At 38.1% G+C, this 18,710-nt stretch overlaps 1 protein-coding gene across 2 annotated transcripts in view; it reads right to left on the bottom strand.

Moving 5' to 3' along the window:
• abcc12 (ATP-binding cassette, sub-family C (CFTR/MRP), member 12) overlaps positions 1–18,005 on the bottom strand; it is a 133,765-nt gene extending 115,760 nt beyond the window's left edge. The window contains exons 1-3 of one of the 2 annotated variants that reach the window (XM_028809643.2): positions 17,936–18,005; positions 15,072–15,171; positions 11,885–12,051 (exon numbers count right to left, since the gene is read on the bottom strand). In XM_028809643.2, the coding sequence (XP_028665476.2) occupies positions 11,885–12,051; positions 15,072–15,149 (245 nt within the window). In that variant the 5' untranslated portion in view covers positions 15,150–15,171; positions 17,936–18,005. Of the gene's footprint in view, positions 1–4,032; positions 4,092–11,884; positions 12,052–15,071; positions 15,172–17,935 lie in introns of those variants that run through there. The other variant, XM_051932022.1, reaches the window with a different exon arrangement.
• Positions 18,006–18,710: the final 705 nt, after the last annotated feature.

The following is an 18,710-nucleotide window of genomic DNA, read 5'->3' as shown; positions in this document are numbered from 1 at the left end:
GCTACAAAGTAATCAATTTTTATCTGAAAAGTAGTCTATTACTTAATTAACAATATGCAACAAATATGTCTGTAACGCTTAATTGTTTGGAAATCAGAAATTTGCTCTTTTCCATTGACACACTAATAAAGAAGACAAAATGTATATAGTAAAAGCCAGCATCCTAAGACATCATATGCATATGCTGAAATATATTTGTGTGTTTAACTTGAAGGCATTCAAATCTTTACACAGTTTTTTGGCTGTTTGTTTGAAAATATTCAAATGTTTTGAAAATGGTATTTTCAAACACAAATGCTCTAATCCTAATGTTTTTGGAGCTAAGTCTGTTTAGCAGACACTAGTAAATACTTCCCATTACCTCAAATATCATGATACTGCATAACATTTAGGTATTGTAAAATACCAATAATGCTATACCTGAAGGGATTTTTTTCCTTGAAAATGTGAATTTAAATTCATAAATACATACATACATGCATTCTCAAATTCAGGGTCTCGTGGGGCTGGAGGGTGGATAGGCAGTAACTGTAGACAGGTAGGCACACTAGTCCACTGCAGGGCACACACACACACACACTTTAAGTTAAACTGGGGACTAACAATTAACTGAAGCTGCGTGTAGCTGGAGTCCCCAGAGGAGAGCCTACTACATGCAAACTCCACTCAGACAACCATCTTCCTCAAGATTCAAACTGGATGTGTAACGCAGTAGCATTAACCACTTCACCACTTTAAATATTGTAGAAACGGAAGCTGTGGGTCTGTAGTGACTCCCACAAATTAAATAAAAGCTGAGGATAAATCTGCCATTTTTTCCATTCAGGCTACACTCAATAACCTATTAATGACAAATTGAAAGTGTTTTCAGAAAGGTTTGCAAAAAATTAAAAACTGAAATCTCTCATTCACATAAATATTTACACGCTTAGTTCAGTACTTCAGAGAAATCCCTGTGGCAGCAGTTCCAACTTACAGCCATCTTGGGTAAGTCTCCTTGGACACTGCATGCCTGGATTTGGGTAGTTTCTCCCACTTTTCCTAGCAGGTCCTCTCAAGCTCCATTAGATCGGTTGGGAAGTGTCTGTAAACTGCTATCTTCAAATCTCTGCACAAGGTAATCTTTCGAGTTTAATTCTAGTTTTTGGCTGGGCCACTCAAGGACATGTCCTGAAACCACTCCAGCATTGTCTCGTCTGTATGCTTTTGGTCAATGTTGTGCTGAGAGGTGAACCTTCACTCCATTCTGAGACTGGGTGGACTTTGGATCAGGTTTGCTTCAATGTCCTGTCTGTGTTTGTTTGCATTCCTCTTTCCCTCAATTCTGACCAGTCTTCCTGTCCCTGCTGCTGAGAAGCAACCCATAGCATGACCGCCCCACCACAATGTTTCACTGTAGTGATGGTTTTAGGCAAATGTTGAGCAGTGCCTGGTCTTAGCCAGACACAGAGCTTGGAGTTCTGCAAAAAAGAGTTCAATTTTTGTCTCCTCTGACGAGAGAATCTTTTTCCTCATGCTCTCAGAGTCCTTTAAATGTTGTTTGGCAAACTTCAAATAGACTGTCATATGACTTTTACTCAAGAGTGGTTAATGTCTGATAGATAGAGTGCTGCTGAGATGGTTGTCCTTTCCCCAGGTTCTCCCATCTCAGCAGAGGACTTCTGAAACTCTGTTAGAGAGAGCACTAGATTCTTTGTTACTTAGCTAACCAAGGCCCTTCTTGTCTGGTTTTTCAGTCAAGCCAGACAGCCAAATCTAGGAAGAGTCCTGGTGGTCTAAATTGATATCATTTCACAATTATTGAGGTGACTGTGCACTGTGGGAGTACTCTAATCTTTAGAAATGGTTTTATACCCTGTTCCTTATCTACACTTAACCACAATTTTATCGCAGAGATCTGCAGTGAGTTTCTTGGACTTCATGGCTTGGTCTTATATAAGCAGTCTTATATATACATGTGGGTGCCTTTCTAAATGATGTCCAGTCAGCTGAATTTGCCACAGGTAACTCCAATCAAATTCTAGAGACACATCTTAAGGATAATTAAAGCAAACAGAATGCACCTGACTACAATTTGATTACCACAACAAAGGGTCTGAATACTTAAAAATATGATAGATTTCAATTTTTGATCTTTAATAAATTTTCAATCCTTTCTGAAAATATGCTTTCACTTTTTCATTATGGGGTATTGAGTGTAGCATGATGGGCAAAAATGGCAAATTAATCCATTTAAAATTAATTCTACAACACAATAAAATAAGTGCTTCTTCATCCAGTGATGTGGTGTACCTGTGATTACTACTGCTGCCCTGTAGATTTAGAAATCCTAGGTTCATGTCTGGGGCTAACAGTACTCGGTATATCTGTTTATTTTTGGTCAAGCAATATGTGGTGATGGACTACTAGTTTTGACTGTTTGCCTTTGATGTGCTGTTCTCATTATTACATGGAGCTTACCAGTGGCCTGACCTTCCACGAAACGGAAAACTTGCAACTAAACGTGCCACAGAAAACAATACACACATTAAATACATTTAGCTGATGTTTTGATGGTGAGACTGGTCTGTAACAAGTTGTGAATGGCCTCTACCATGTGGAATTAGGTGAGTAAGTTGTTTTGCCATGTTAGTCATCAGTCCTTAGTACGCTACACGGGAGGTAATGAGTGGTAGACTAACAATCATTTCTTCCAGGGAGCTCTTTTTATCACCTCAGCAGAGGTGCCAATAGAATGAGGAACCCTTTTGTTAGACATCATACTGCTACAGACCGTCGGTCAGCATTCAGCTCCCTGTGTTTGAAGTGACAGCTTGCCTGTAATCATTACATACAACTACTCTTCTTCAGTTTAACTGAAGAGATTTTATCCCCTCACCTCAAGTGCCTCTGTAATAATATAAGAAAAATAGAACAATTCCTACAGTTAAATGCTCTCCATGCTAATTAAATTTTTTAATTTGTGCAAACAGGTTTAGCCACAGTTTCTGCTGCCAGTTGTCTAATTACAGTATATAATGTAATGGTCTCAAACTTCCAATTCAGGGTCATGAGGGGAATCACAGTGGATTCTGATAGCTACGTGCTCTAGACAGAGTGCCATTCTAATGTAGAGCTCACTCACACATGCAGTTAACCATAATGTGAATGACATCAGGACCAATTTAACAAAATCAATCCACCTAACCTGCATGACTTTGGACTGTGGAAGGAAAAGCACATGGAAAGGGGGGAACATGCAAACTCCATGCAAGCAGCACACAAGATGCAAAGCTCATTCTTCTTGTTGAGAGGCTGCAGTGCTACAACTGTGCCACTGCGTCACCCTGGTATTGATTATTTTCATATAAATTAATTAAACACCTTATCATATCATTTTTATATATTTACCAGCACAGGCTTTAATTATTGAAAGTTTGTCTAACGTTTTTAGTGGATGCCAGCATCCATCCATCCATTATCCAACCTGCGCATGCCAGACTAAAAACATTAAGTTGTGACTCAGTCTGGGTGGGCATTTAATCTACAAACTGTACCAATCTTTCTCCTCCTCTAATTATTGCTGTAGTAAAAATCTCTTTGCCCTTTCCTTTTAAAACTAATAAAACCTTAAATGGGAAGCAATATGGCCTCTTTCTGAGAATGAAAGGCATACTATGAAATCTCAAAAATACATGGTTATCTTTTAATTGAGATCTTCTGCACCATTGATTTTTCCGCTTGACTGAATTTTCAGCTCATATACAGTTCTGGGTGTCCTCTGCCTTCCATTTCTCTCCTTCATTTTTCATTTTTATTTCATTTGTTCATTCTATCAGACCCTTTGGCAATCCAATCCAGGCAGCTAGATGCTGACTTCACTGTTATTCTCCAGGCAAGGCATTCACACAGAATCAAACATTGAAATAAAATATTCCATTTTTAGTATAATAAGACACAATCTTTTAAATTTCATAAAAAAGGAACTCTGTGGCAGGTAACTATTTAAATGCAAACTAATGAGTAAAACTGAATGCATAAATGAAAACTTACGTTTCCTCCCTGTGGTTAGAAAAATATGAATGTATTGATCCATAAAAAGCATGCTTCATTTTCAGAAGGCAAAAGGATCAGTTTGCTGGCTTTTTTCCTATTTATTAAATTTCACTCCTCCCACAATTATTGGAAACACCCTTTTACATATGCTAATAGTGTTCCTGTTCTGCAACAAAGTATGGAAATTGTGACATTAAAAATATATTTTTCCATACTTTAGCGAAATGATGACAAGCATTTTGTTGTTCTGCTTAATAAAGTCTCTTAATTTAATGAGTTGTGGTGTTCTCAGGTGGCAAACTGGTTAAGGTTGCTGTCTCACAGCTCCAGGGACCTTACTTCAATTCCATGCCTGAGAAGCTGTCTACTTTCAGTTTCTATATTCTCTCCAAGACGACATGTGGTATTATTATTAGGTTTGTAGTTTAATTTTTACACAGCATTGAAAGAGATTATAACTTTTTAATAAACAGCGCTTGGAGGCATTACCTGTGATACAAGCTGTTTAGTCAAACACTACTGATCTCTCTTACATCAGTGTCTGCACACCACACACCAAGATATTTCTAATCATATTGTACGTCTTCATTAATAGACCTTACTAATCAACCGTCATTACACTATGTACATCCCAAAGATGTGGACATCTGAAGAACTGGCCTTTAAACTGACCTGGGTGAAGTAAGTGCAGGTATGTCTGAGTGAGTGTTTTGTGCAATGAACTGGCCTCTCACCCAGCTTTGGTACCTGTCTTGCACACAGTGCCATCAAAGTAGATGTTAGCTTGAGTGGGCACTCTGATTTGTACTGGCGAACGTGTAGGTGTGTGAGTCCTGTGAAAGACTGGTGCCCTTTTCCAGAGCTTGTTCCTGCCTTGTGCCAGTGCTGCCAGAATATGCTCTGGTGCCCTGCAACACCTAACTGGAAAACTGCATTGGAATATGGTAGGATGGTTGGATATGTTAAGCCTAGAGCTACACTTCGGACAACTCTATTTTTACACTGGGAAAGAGAACAGAGTGATGAAGTTCGTAATAGCCTGACTGAGATTAAAGCCTATGGACATTGTTCCCCATAGAAATTAGATGTGTGATGACATTTAAAAAAATGAATCCATTTGTACTTAAAATCATCCGACTATTGTAACAGCAGAACATCCATCCATTATCCAACTCGCTATATCCTAACTACCGGGTCACGGGGGTCTGCTGGATCCAATCCCAGCCAACACAGGGCGCAAGGCAGGAAACAAACCCCGGGCAGGGCGTCAGCCCATTGCAGGGTGCACACACCAAGGAAAATGTAGAATCACCAATGCACCTAACCTGCATGTCTTTGGGAAGAAACTGGAGCACCCAGAGGAAACCCACGCAGACACGGGGAGAACATGCAAACTCCACACAGGGAGGACCCGGGAAGCGAACCTGGGTCTCCTAACTGTGAGGCAGCAGCGCTACCCACTGCGCCACCGTACCGCCCAATTGCAGAACAATATGATAATAATTCAGAAGTAATGTAATAGAGCAGAAGGTTTAAAAAAGCAATACTACAGCTTATTTTGGTTAACAAACATGTAAAAATATGAACATTTTCATTCTGTCACATCCTCATGGACTGTCTTCCTATACCTAACAGCTTTAAAAACAAAAAAACTCTGCATAGCTTATTTCTCAGATCTAACTGCATAAAGAAACTATGAGCAGCTTAAGTTACTGTCTGTTCATGTACATTTATTTAGTAAACACTTTTTTCTCAAAAGTGACTTAACAAACAGAGCGGCACAGTTCTTTACATATGAAGTGTCTTGTTCAGTGTCAGCAAATGTGTTAGTGGTGTGGTTTTGAATCTGCCTTTCCATCACTAACAGTACAAGAATTCAATTTCTAGGTGCCTATAAATGCCTAAAATCAGAAGTAGCACTGGATAACTTGTGCTAATTTTGACATCAGTACGCATCAATGGTCAGGTGGTATAAGCTTACTGGCCCATAAGAGGATGCACACAAGCATCCAGTCCACTCAATTGTATGTCAGTTAACCCTGAAGAAGAGGATTCCAGCATATTAAAAGTATGTCATTGTCGCTATTAAGAGGGATGTGCAAGGAGACAAAACTAAATACAGTAGTATACAGTAAGTACAGTCTTTTTAACATACTGTGTAAGACTTAGTAGAATACCTTCTATGAGGTCTGATTCCAGACATAGGCAGAGTAGGCATCGTCCTAGGGGCACCATGACCCAGGGGGTGCCAAAAAGTTGTTTCATATATGACCGGGAGGGCAAAGATCTCTAAAGGGAACCCGCCTCCCACCCTTCGATTACATATGTGATCACCAGTGTTCTGATTACAAATTCATATGTAATTCCAAGGGTGACAAACTCCCTCTCCTTCCTCATTGATCTCACCTATGGATCCTACCACATTGATCTAAATGTGGGACTCTATTATGGATGTTTCTTTTTGGATGCTTGCAACCAAGTCTTCCTATGGGCACAAAGTACCCTTAAACTGGCCCTGCCTAGTACTGTCAATATCTAAAACTTTTTTTATATTTGTTTCTTATACAAATTAATATATTTTTACAAGTTTATCGTTTGCTTCCTATGAATAGGAAGAAGACAGAATATATGAGGTTTAATGATGATAAGTAAGGATTCAGAAGTTAGCCACTAGGGAGAGCTATTGAAAAGAGTGGATAACTTTAGATATCTAGGATGAGTGGTAGCCAAAAATGGAAAATTAGATACAGAGATAATCCACAGAGTGCATTGTGGATGGAACCATTGGAAGAAGGTATCAGGAGTATTGTGTGATCAAAGAATTAAGGTGTAGGTTAAAGGTAAGGTTTTTAAAAGATTGGTAAGACCAGCAATGATATATCAAGCTCAGGCATGGGCAGTAAAGGGAGCACAGGAGAAGAAGTCAGATGTGGCAGAAATGACAATGTTAAGGTGGATGTGTGGAGTTACAAAATAGAACAGAATAAGAAATAAGACAATCAGAGGTGGAGAGATATCTAGGAAATTACAGGAAAGAAGGCTGAAGTGGTGTGGACATGTGATGAAGACAGACAATGAATTTGTGGTCAAAAGAGAGATGGGGATGGAAGTTTAGGGGAAGAGAAAGTGAGGGAGGGCAAAGCAGATGTGAATGGATCAAATAAAAGAAGATCTGAAGGAAAAGGGATTGACTGAGGAGGATGTGCGGAACCATGTAGTTTGGAGAAGGTTGATCAAGCATATAAACCCCACACAGAAATGGGAAAAGATGAAGGGAAGGAAGTGATCATTTGGTTCAGTAAGCAATTCAGTGTCACAGCTTATTTTCATTCCTTAACGATATCCTAATCCTTTGTGTGGTAGCAACAGTTTTAGAAAACTGAATACCATTTCTGGGATCAGATTTGAATTGGCATCGTGTACCTTAACCCCACATTCTGTTTATTCTGCAGTTTCAGTTCTTCTTAACAAAAATGACCCACTAGGCAGTAAAGATTCCAAAACATGGCTCCAGGCTTCTTATTTATTTAGAACTTAAGTACAGGCTGAGATCATTTCGGCAATGAAAACTGTTATCATTTGCTTTGTATCGATGAGCACCAGCTGTCCAATGGGACACTTAGGAGAGAATCAGCAACTAGATGGTTCATTTAGTTTTTTTGCCTATATGACCAGGTTAGTTGACAGGCTTCCACATCTGTATCACTGCTGACCTCCAACAGAGTTTAAATATTTGTTGTCATAAATATTTTATTAGTTTTATATTGAGTCATATTTTCTGTTGACCATATTTTGAAATGCATTAAGAAATGATATGTGTGTGGGCAGCTTCTAGTCTTGATGTGTTAACTGGGACCAACATGAGTAGAAGCCATTGGCTTGACCTCTTGTGAGCATTAAAGGCTACAGCTACAGTAAATACAGTAGGTAACATTTAGTCTATTAACACTGAAAATGTTCTTGGAAACATACTGAGAATCTAACACAGTTAAGGATATTTTTGTGCTCTTCAGGTGACCATGAAAAATACAAAAAAATACAATAATCCAAGCAACAGATAAAAAGATGTTTTATTGTATCGAAACATGCCCTGAGGAGTGTTATCACAGACCCATATATCTCCTTATAAGCTGACAAAAGGGATTAACTGTAAAATGATGGAGCAGCCTGCAATGGACAACAAGCAACAGCAGAATGCTCAGAATCAATTTAATAGATGAATGTCTGTTGGATGAATAAATGTTTATAGGGGTCTTTCTAAAGGCGTTCCAAATGGTAAATGTGTACGATTATAAGGGTCATTATTGCCACATGTACAGAGTACAGTGAATTTATTATATTGACACATATTCTGTCCTTGTCACTGTGGTGTTTGCATGTTATCCTTATGTATGCTTTTGTTTTTCTTTAGTTTCTCTGTTCTTCCTCCCACACCTCAAAGATGCGTACATTTAATTAATTTTTGACATAAAATTGTGCCTATTTTTGCATGAGTGAACCCTGTGATGGGCTAATACCCTGTCTGGAGTTCTTGCACCCTATGTCGCTGGAATGGGCTCTGTCCCCTGTGATCTCTCATCAGATTGGATCTCCCAGCACTGACTCTGCTATAGAACGCCTAGAATGAGGTGGGCGGCCAGCCGATTGGCTGAGACCTCCAGAACGACTTTCTCTCTTACAATTAACAGTGGACCTCCAGAGGTTTATTTTCTCCAGGGAGTTTTTGCCTTTCTCTCCTCCACTGTTAACTGCCCATTGCTCATCAATTCATTAATAAACAAATATTGCTGGTTTACATTTATGCCAATCAGTTTTTAATAGCTTTCTCTGTGTTTAAGCAAATCCATGTCTACACGTGCAATAATTATCTATTTAGTAATGTGTAAAATCTATACTTGCATTTTACCTGAGAAAATGACACAGTGCCTCTGCACTTGCACTCAATGAGGAGCACTATACACAAAAATAAATAAATAAAATAAGATTAAGCTACTTTGCTAATGCTTGGATGACTGGATTTTTATGACTAAACAAATCTGTTAGTTTTCTAAAGAAACTTGTCCATTGCACAGTTGCTAAAGCTCAGAAACAATCTGAGGAGCACCTACCTGTTCAAGGCAAAAGCCAATCTGAATGAGAAATGTGGACATAAAATCTCAGGATTGTATACATTCACTGGTACACGTTGGAGAATAAGGCAGGTAGGAACACAGAGAGAAGATATAAGACACACGCAAAGGGTTTAAACGTAGTGAGGCAGCAAAACAACTGCTTCCATTGTACAAACTCTAACCTGCTTTTCTAGTACAGGTGCTGCAGAAGCACCTTGTGCCATTGTGGCTTAAATAGACATATACAAATACAGTGCAAGCAACTGGGCTGACAAGTGATGCTAATGCAGAGTTTTAATAATAAACAATTATTGTAACATAAGCTAAACCAAAGTTATTTTTTTGCTTGGCTGTTGGCAGTAGACAAGTCCTTTATGTGAAATGTGAGTGGCCCGATGAGTAATTAAAGAGCTGAAAATGAAGAGTAAGTATGCCACAAAGAACAATGAATGTGATTTCTGAAGTGGGCTGAATCAAGGAATAACTAAGACAAAGTAAATAAATGTGGAGTGCAGTGTCAGAAGAAAAAAACATGAAGTAGCATTATCAGCACGAGAGAGATAACTGCAGTTGAGGATGCTTATACATGACCCACAATAAACCACAAGTGCCTGACAACTGGATTCAGACAAGCGCTCCCTATGTGACTGTTTCCTGAATTGGGTTACTCAAACAGCCATCTAACCATTCATTGCAGAACTGAAAGGAGATGGAGATGGCAGGAACATTTCCTCTAACAGTTCACCTTAGTGTATTCTCCACCTTCCTTACTGACTTACTCACAAGGAGCAGACAAAATAATAAACAAATATTAAGGAAATTATTTCCTGAGCTGGCAAACACTATTCTCTAACCTCTCTTAATAAAGTGTGGATTAGGGGCGATCAGTCAGGTACACTCAGCCACGTATGCAGTTCAGACACTAACCAGTATTGTCTTTGGGCAGTTTTTTAAGAAAACACTCAAACACTATGATACCGTATCATGCAAAATGGTACACAAATGATCTCGAGAATTGCCTGCCAACAGCATTAACACTCTCATGCTTCTCTGATGCCCTGCATTCCTTCTGTCTATTACTCAAAGAGCTAGAATAGCACAAAATGTTTTTTCTTTCTCCAGTCTGTTTTATCTCTTCATGCCAGCTGATGGCTCATTTGCTACACCACCTACAGAAATGGTAGCAAACCACATGCTGCTGTTGTCATTGTTGTTCCTTTTTGAACTTTGTAGCGCTTCCAAATCTGAACCCAAGAGAACACAAACAAGCTGAGGCTGACAGCCCTTACTGCTGCTGCCCAAATACATGTAGCGTGTGTCCACCATAGTCATCACACATGAGCTCAAAGGTCCCTTCAAACTGATAACGAGACACACAGTCTGAGACTTTGACAGTGGAAGTGCATCTTATATGAATAAATGACACAGCATTGACTCCTAACCCTTTCAAGAATTCACCATCACTGACAATGTGACATTTCCAGATGTTTACTCTGTTCGATTAAATGGCATATAGGTCACTTTTTATTTTGGCAATGACAGCACAAAGCAATGTAACATGACAGAAATGGTATGTCAGAGGATGTTGGTTTGTTTCACTGTTGATTTACAAATAGTCATCAGTGTGTTTTACAGTATATTATGATGTTTGTAACATCCTCAAACAGTTCATTAAATTAAAGCCAGATGTAAGGAAACCCATAATGCTGTTTTGTCACAGGGTTTGGCAATGGACCCATTTCCTATAATGCCTGGGTTGCAGACTTTCTCATCTTCAATTGGGTGTAATTTTATGAAGTTGGGGAAAAAAGTAGTTGAAATGAAATGTCCAAGTATAAACATAATGAGATAATTTTGGGTAACTTAGTTTAAAATCAGAATAAAACACAGAAGACACTATAAAATGCCAGGATCAAAGCAGCCTAACCCTGCTATATCCAATTATCCGTGGAAAAATAGGCAGCATTGTGGGAAGAAGGAGCAGACATTGTCCTCCGCACGCTGAGTAATTGCTTTAAGACATTGATTTTACTTTTGTTCTCATTTGAAAGCAAGCAATTTGAGGCACACAGCTAGTCAATATCATCCTTTGCCTTTCTTAAAATATTGTAAAAATTTGTTTTTTTGGTTTCAGCTTGATTTGACAGTTTTTCGAATTTAATTAAAAATGAAATATTTTGAACATCCATCCATCCATCCATCCATTATCCAACCCGCTATATCCTAACTACAGGGTCACGGGGATCTGCTGGAGCCAATCCCAGCCAACACAGGGCACAAGGCAGGAAACCAACCCCGGGCAGGGCGCCAGCCCACCGCAGGGCACACCCACACACACACTAGGGACAATTTAGAATTGGCAATTCACCTAACCTGCATGTCTTTGGACTGTGGGAGGAAACTGGAAAACCCGGAGGAAACCCACGCAGACACGGGGAGAACATGCAAACTCCACGCAGGGAGGACCTGAGTTTGCTTCCTAACTGCTAGGCAGCAGCGCTACCACTGCGCCACCATGCCACCCATATTTTGAACATCTCTACTATATAACGAACTTAATTAAAGTCATCTTTTATTAAGTTTTAAAATGTTCACACTTTAAGAACATAAAATAAGCCATATATAGGCTGTAGAAGCCATGCGACCACAGAATCAGATTTAGCTGGTTCAGTGATTGGATGGATAGATGATGTACTATATGGAACACTCCTTCTAAAAGAATTCTGATTTCTACTCACGTGCTGTTGCAGCGAAAAGGGATCATATTGTGCAAGCTCGCATTGTACTTCTGATGCTTTGGAGGCTCATCATACTCTGTGTAGTTCAGTGATGCATGAAACTCCGAGGCTGGATTAACTATCCCAGTTGTTTCCATATACCAGGGGCTGCTCTCGGGCTTCCTTCTCTTAAAACAAAATCAACATCTTAATTAGTTCCTCTTCCTTTAAGCTGTGCCATGCATTCTGTCTATTCATTTTCTAATGAGTGAAATTGAAATGTGCATTCTATGGCATCAGGCAGCCAGCAACAGAAATGACAAATCCAAATAATTGAGTGGGAGAAGGTAAGAAGCGATAGCAAAGCATAATTTCCTGAAGAGATTATTCCAAACAATTTATAGGGCATTTTATAACACATTTTGACTCAGGATATAGGCAAATGCTTTTTAAAGTACCCAAGAGTGAGATTGCTATCTAATGTACAAATCCAAAATAAACAGTGACTAAAATATCGATTCAGACACCATATTCCTAGAGTGTACCATATGTAGGTCGCTTTACTTATCTGCAGGCAATCAATCAAATCTCCATTATTTTTGAAAATCAGACAATAAATGGCTGTAAGCTTTGGCAGCTGCACTTTTCCTTGGTAGATTTATGGAAGTTATGAACTTGTCTTTTTGTTTTAGCTTTATTTTCCTAAACATACTCACCACAGATAAACATCTCTCTGTTTCTGAGGTTAGAGAAACACCTGCCAGTACGGAAGATTTGCTGAAATGGACAGTTTTTTTGGTGTAACTAATGTGCTCATCACAAGAAAAAGAGCTACTAAAATAAAACAATGAAATAGTATTGGTTGCAAAAACAAGCATTACATGTATTGTGGAAGTTAAGACCCCAAAGAAGCCCCCCTTTGAATCAAGTAGCCAGGCAGGAGGAAGCTTATCAATGCATCTTTATTTTCTCTTCAAAGAGGGTGAGCTCCTTTCAGCAAGCTGATCAGAGTGTCTCTCCAAACTAAGGGATTCATATATTTTTATATCCTTTAGGGTGGGTCACACGAGATGAGCTGATTTATGATTATGCAACTCTGACATATAAATGATTGGGTAATGCATTGCTTACACCTTTTATGACCTTAGTATTTCTAGGATACTTGACTTAAAGTTACCGTGCCTTAGCTTTGTGCAATACCAAGTTCCTTTTTTAAACCGTGTCCTTGCCACATTTTATCTTAGCCAGATTACCTACACCCAACTCAGATGTTCTGCGCCCATTTTCCCTTTGCATAATAGCTTGTTTGCAGAGTGGACTAAGCGGTGTAGTTATCCAAATTGACCTTTCAATGCCTTTGACTAATACTGTGCAACTTAAAGTATTTAAAAATAATCCACAGTATTAGTAGAACATCTACACTACAGCCTGGCTTTGTTATACTTGTTAACAGTAAAGATGCAATTGAGCTCTTTCTATTTCTTACCCTTTGCATTTTGGGTGATTAATGAAGTTGCAAATTGTTTAATACTGAAATGTTATTTATATGATAAAATTATCTGTACAGTTGCCCTCTTTTTTACATCATCATGCTGTACCAATCTATGAACATTTCCACGACTACTAAACTATGTGTAGATAGGAACACAATTGTGCAATATGACAATACGCCATGTTAGGTCTTGGATTTGCATGTACCAAATATCAACTTCCCATAATCTCTAATGGAGATGAAGCATCGTTTCACCTCTGAATAATTTTTGATCACAAAACATTCTTTTCCTTTTGGGTCATGTCTCTATGGTATGGATAAAAAATGGCATTTCTGAAACAATCTCACCTAAGAAACCAAAATGGGAGGCAGAGAGTGCTGTTAGTCAGTTGTGCCATTAAGTGTCGGTTTCACTGCAGCCCTGGGAAAGTTGTTTTAGGCAGAGAGTGCAACCAACTGAAAAATAAATTCTGACATCATCTCCATTCAGTGTTTCGCACAGAAACTGGAGAATTAAGCAAATGGTAATGGTAGTCTTAAATGTTTTATGCTAAAAACGAGCATGGCTTCCAGCGATGGTGTACATCAACACAGAAAACAATCTAGGCAAATGACTAAAAGTATTTTAACAAATCTAGTATATTTCATTTGTATTCTAAGGAGCACAAATACTTCATTACCTTTATTTCTGTTCTTGCTTTGAAAGCTTTACACCTGACATGTATGGCTCAACAGTTTTCACTTATAGAGTACAACAGATTGACATGCTATAGTCTCCAACCTGGTGAACCCTGGTCTCGATGCATTATTTATTTCAGTGCTGTCAACATTTGTTTTTATAAATATGAGAAGTTAAACTTGTTCTGAAAAAAGACTGATGAAGCTCTGTAAATTTCCAATTATAACTCTTGACTATAAATAATTTAGTCTTGATATATTAGCTAGTTTCTTGTTACCTTATTGCAGTTTTGGTTTAATTAGATCATTTAGGCAGCTCTGAATCTATTCACGTCTTCATTAAGTCACAAATCTGAAGAATCTTCTTGGAGTGTGGAGATGTATGCTTATCGGGCTATTTGGTCACTCAATCAATAACCTTTTCACACAGTGCCTGTGGCTCCCATTGCACATCTTATTAATTTGATGCATCACTTGAGATAAATAATAGCAATAAATGATAGTAATAAATGCTTGCTAGTTTCTAAAACACTCTGCATGGTAATATTTGTAACTGATGTAAGAGGCAATCTGAGGCAGAATTCTTTTCTTCAGAATCCCTATCTCAACACGCTGCAGCGACAGAGTTTACGAGAATGCCATATCTTATTCAAATATAAAATGACTATACAGCCTAATTTACAAAGATGTGTATAAATTTAAATTTGAAATGTAACCATTTTTTTTTCAGTTACCTTAGTTTCCTTCCTCTGAAATATGTTTTTTTTTAAAGTTTAAAAGAATATGCAATGTGTACCTCTGAAACAGCATTAATGCTATTAACCAACACCTTAAATTTGATGTTTAAAGCTACAGAATGATAAATATTAAAAATAGGTGCACTTTTTTCTTGCAAGGTGTTACTTATCATAATTAAACTTTAGAATCTAATTTTTCACATAAAGCAGATGTAGAAAAAAGTATGCTTTTTGGTTTTGTAAAGTGACATTACGGAGTAGCTTTGGCATTATATAATAATTTAGAAAAATAAATACTCACATATAGTTCAGTGATAGTTGCTTTTTCAGCTCCATTTTCCTCCAAATAAAATGAATTCTTTTTGTTTTTTGAAACCATTTTCTCTTCTGAAAATGTGTGCCTTAAAAAAGTAGAACACAGCAAGATAAGTAAATACAACGCATTGCAAGTCCAGGGATGCAGGAGGCTGAAGCTCATCCTGGCAGCATTGGGCCCAAAGCAGAACCCTTGGCAGATAGGGCAATTTACCTTCAAGGCCACACTTGCTCACACATCAGCACTCACTCATACAATAATTTGAAATAAACAAAAACAGAATAAATGTAAATAATACATTTAAAATCTTCAGCCAATCCTGAGATATGAAAGGAAAACCACAACACTTGGAAAAAAAAATCCACGCAGATACAAGGAGAACATGCAGCTTCCACACACACATTGACTGGAGCAGGACTGTAACCACATCACCATTGCCACCCACTCAGATTTTATTTTCCTTGTTTTTATTATTACGTTTCGCTTTTTGTTGCTGGACTGGGTGTTCCTTTTTTACTGTCCTACCACTTTAGACGCTAAGACTAAACTTGTAAAATGTGTGGGCTTCCTAGATCACTAGGAACCATGGAGGTCTCTTATAGCATAGTGCCTGCTGGTGGTAATCAATTAGGTGGCTTCACAACCCAGAGCAGAAGGTTCAAGGACATTTTTTATTTACTGTAAAAGTGGCATAGCTGAAGAACACCTGGGACACTCTTGTGTCCATTAGACTGGGTCTATTACTTGCCTAAATGGCCTTTTTTGCACATTACTGTAGGAATACATGAAGATTTTTTAGGTTCTGATTTCATTGCCTCCTTATATGATTACAATCCACTTTATATTTTTTCCTTATTACTGCAGAACAAAAGTACACAGTATGCCTTTTTTCAGGTGGCACATGAGTCATTTACAGAAAATGTGGGAATACAAGTCCTCACAGTGTAGAAATTTGGATAAGGAAATACAGGTGACTCCAGACTCTAAAGACACTTAGCACAAAGGCCTGAGTGAACAGCTCTGTCCCAGCATGTAGAACATATGAATGGTGCAGACATTCAGTTAAGAAATTCACGTACAGAAGCTTGGTAGGATGTGAGTAGTTTAAGGTCAAACATGACTGCTGTTTGTTATTATGACAACACTGAAGGCTTACAGAATTATTTATTAACTTGGCAGATGCATCAGTTCTCTGTGTGGCTGGAACATTGCACTAGCATAAAACGAACAAAAAGTGACTGGCAGTTCTTCCCTTCTGCCAGTAACTTCCTTGGCATGGTTTTGTACTTTTTCTAGCACCATACTCACTTTAGTCTATATTTTATTATATCTATCTAACAGATGACATGATTCTGTAAACTTATCTGGAACAAGAAGTATCGGGCCATGTTGTACTTTGTCAGTTTATCCCAATGTGACACTTTAACTGTAGTTGAAAGAAAAGCCGTCAGATTTGCCTTTGCCAGACTACCATAAAGCAGTGTGTTTAAAGCTAATAAAAGTAAAACAGTTCAATAGAACAACAGCTTGATTACAATGCTACTAGCCACTCAAACATAATTATAATGTTTAAGTACTAATACCAATAGTGGATATTGCTTTGAAAGCTAATATTTCTATATGAGATGTCTGTTTTCTGTGAGGCATGAAGTGTCTGTGAAGACCGAGTTCAGATCATCGCCTGGTCACCACTACTATGGTGTTTGCATGATCTCCATATACCTGGGTAGGTTTTCTCTGGGTGCTCCCATTTTTATCCACATCCTGAAGATTTTTATGTCAAGTTAATTGGTAATTGTAACATTAACTGGCTTAGTTTGACAATGTGTATCTCATATTAAACTGGTCTCACATCTCTGGTTGCGTCCTTGTGTTCGATGCGGCTGAAACAGTTTCTATGGCCTGCATCTTCAAACTAGAATAATCAGAATGGATGGATATTTGTCATCTGGGTGGGCGGTGGTGTGGTTGTTAGTACTGCCTGTCCTGGTAGTCTGCACACTAATCCCCTGGCTGCATGGATTCCTTCCTTGGGTACTCTAGTTTCCAACCCACATTGTTAAAACATGCAGAATTGGTGACTCTAAATGGTCTCGATATGTGTGAGTGTATCTGAGGCAGAGAAGCCTGCTGTCCATTTCTGGATTTTTGGCCCTGCTGCATTGGGAGCTAGTCTCTGTCTCCCTGCAGCCATGAACTGGAATAAGTATTTTCAGTAAAAGATTAGATGGTTGAAGGTTCCTTCTTATGCAAAATTTGCTCAAACTTCAAGCTGTATGAAAGAAATAACAGATAAAAACATCTAACGATGTTAGTCATCTCCATTTCCTACATCACCCTGAATCATTTGGTTTTAAATTTCATTGATGTTGTTTATAAAAAAAAGAGAAACAAAACACAGCTATCCAATCATTTTTCTTAAAATTGTTTCATCACAAAGATCGACTGTAAATTAAAATTCCAAAAATGATTTTCTACACCATGTAGTAAGGCAATTCACCATGTTAATTTAGTCACAGATTAAATGTGTAAACCAATACAGGATTCTGGCACACACATCTCCTAAGGGTATTAGGGTCATGCGCAGGGTGAAGTAATCAGTTTTCTTAGAAACAAAACTCAATTTAATTCAAATCACTTTTAAACATCAGTACAGGACATTTATTTATGTCCGAGTTTATATTTCTTTCCACATCACAAAAAAGAGCCATATTCCACTAATCCAGTCATTCTGAAATTCAATTTACCTTGGAAACAGTATCCCGTACAATATACGTTCACGTCTACAGTTTATTTATTAGTCATCCAAAATGAGAAAGATAAGAAATTCACTTGAAATAAAAATGTACCTGTAAATATCACCACCCGCCGAGAGCAAACCAGTGAGCTCCTGTCTTCCACAAAGTGGCTGCGAGTAATGGCTTCTCATATTGCTCACATGTTTTAAGGACATAAAGTTACATCACTCCATTCAATAGGTTTCAAAGGTTACTTTGTGCAGAGGTCCTAGCTGCCATGCAACTGGTAGTTACTCTTTCTTTATCAAGTAATAAATGTGTTTCTTCTTTTTAATCAATAACTTTTTTGTTCTTTCTGCAACTTTTCAGGTATAAAATAAGTTTGACATTTACAAAAAAATAAATCAACTGGAATAAATGCACCTAATTAAAATAATATGTTACCTAAAGTAAAGATGATGATGAACAGTTTAAGAGTAAATTATGTTCGGAAACCTCCTGTGGTATGTTGTGCAGTCCACTATTCCATTGTCCATATTTGGCACAAAAGTAGTTGCAGCAAATTCCGCTCATAACGGAGCCATCTTATTGTTCATCCTGAAAAGTGCAGCAAGTTGCTAACTGAAGCCCAAAATGCAGAAGAATGATAAAGAAACAGATGGCTCTCTCTGCTCCACACGTGAGCATTAAGCAATACCATAAGGTTAATACGACTAAGTATCGTGTTTAACAGCAGCTTACCATTTTTAAGTACAATACAATACAAAACTATTTATTTTTGTATAGCCCAAAATCACACAAGAAGTGCCGCAATGGGCATTAACAGAATCTGCCTCTTAACAGCCCCCCAGCCTTGACTGTCTAAGAAGACAAGGAAAAACTCCCA

Source organism: Erpetoichthys calabaricus, chromosome 9 (genome assembly GCF_900747795.2).
Source record: "Erpetoichthys calabaricus chromosome 9, fErpCal1.3, whole genome shotgun sequence".
NCBI lineage: Eukaryota > Metazoa > Chordata > Cladistia > Polypteriformes > Polypteridae > Erpetoichthys > Erpetoichthys calabaricus.
Note: the sequence above shows the minus strand (reverse complement) of the source record. Positions and strands in the feature narration are given on the sequence as shown.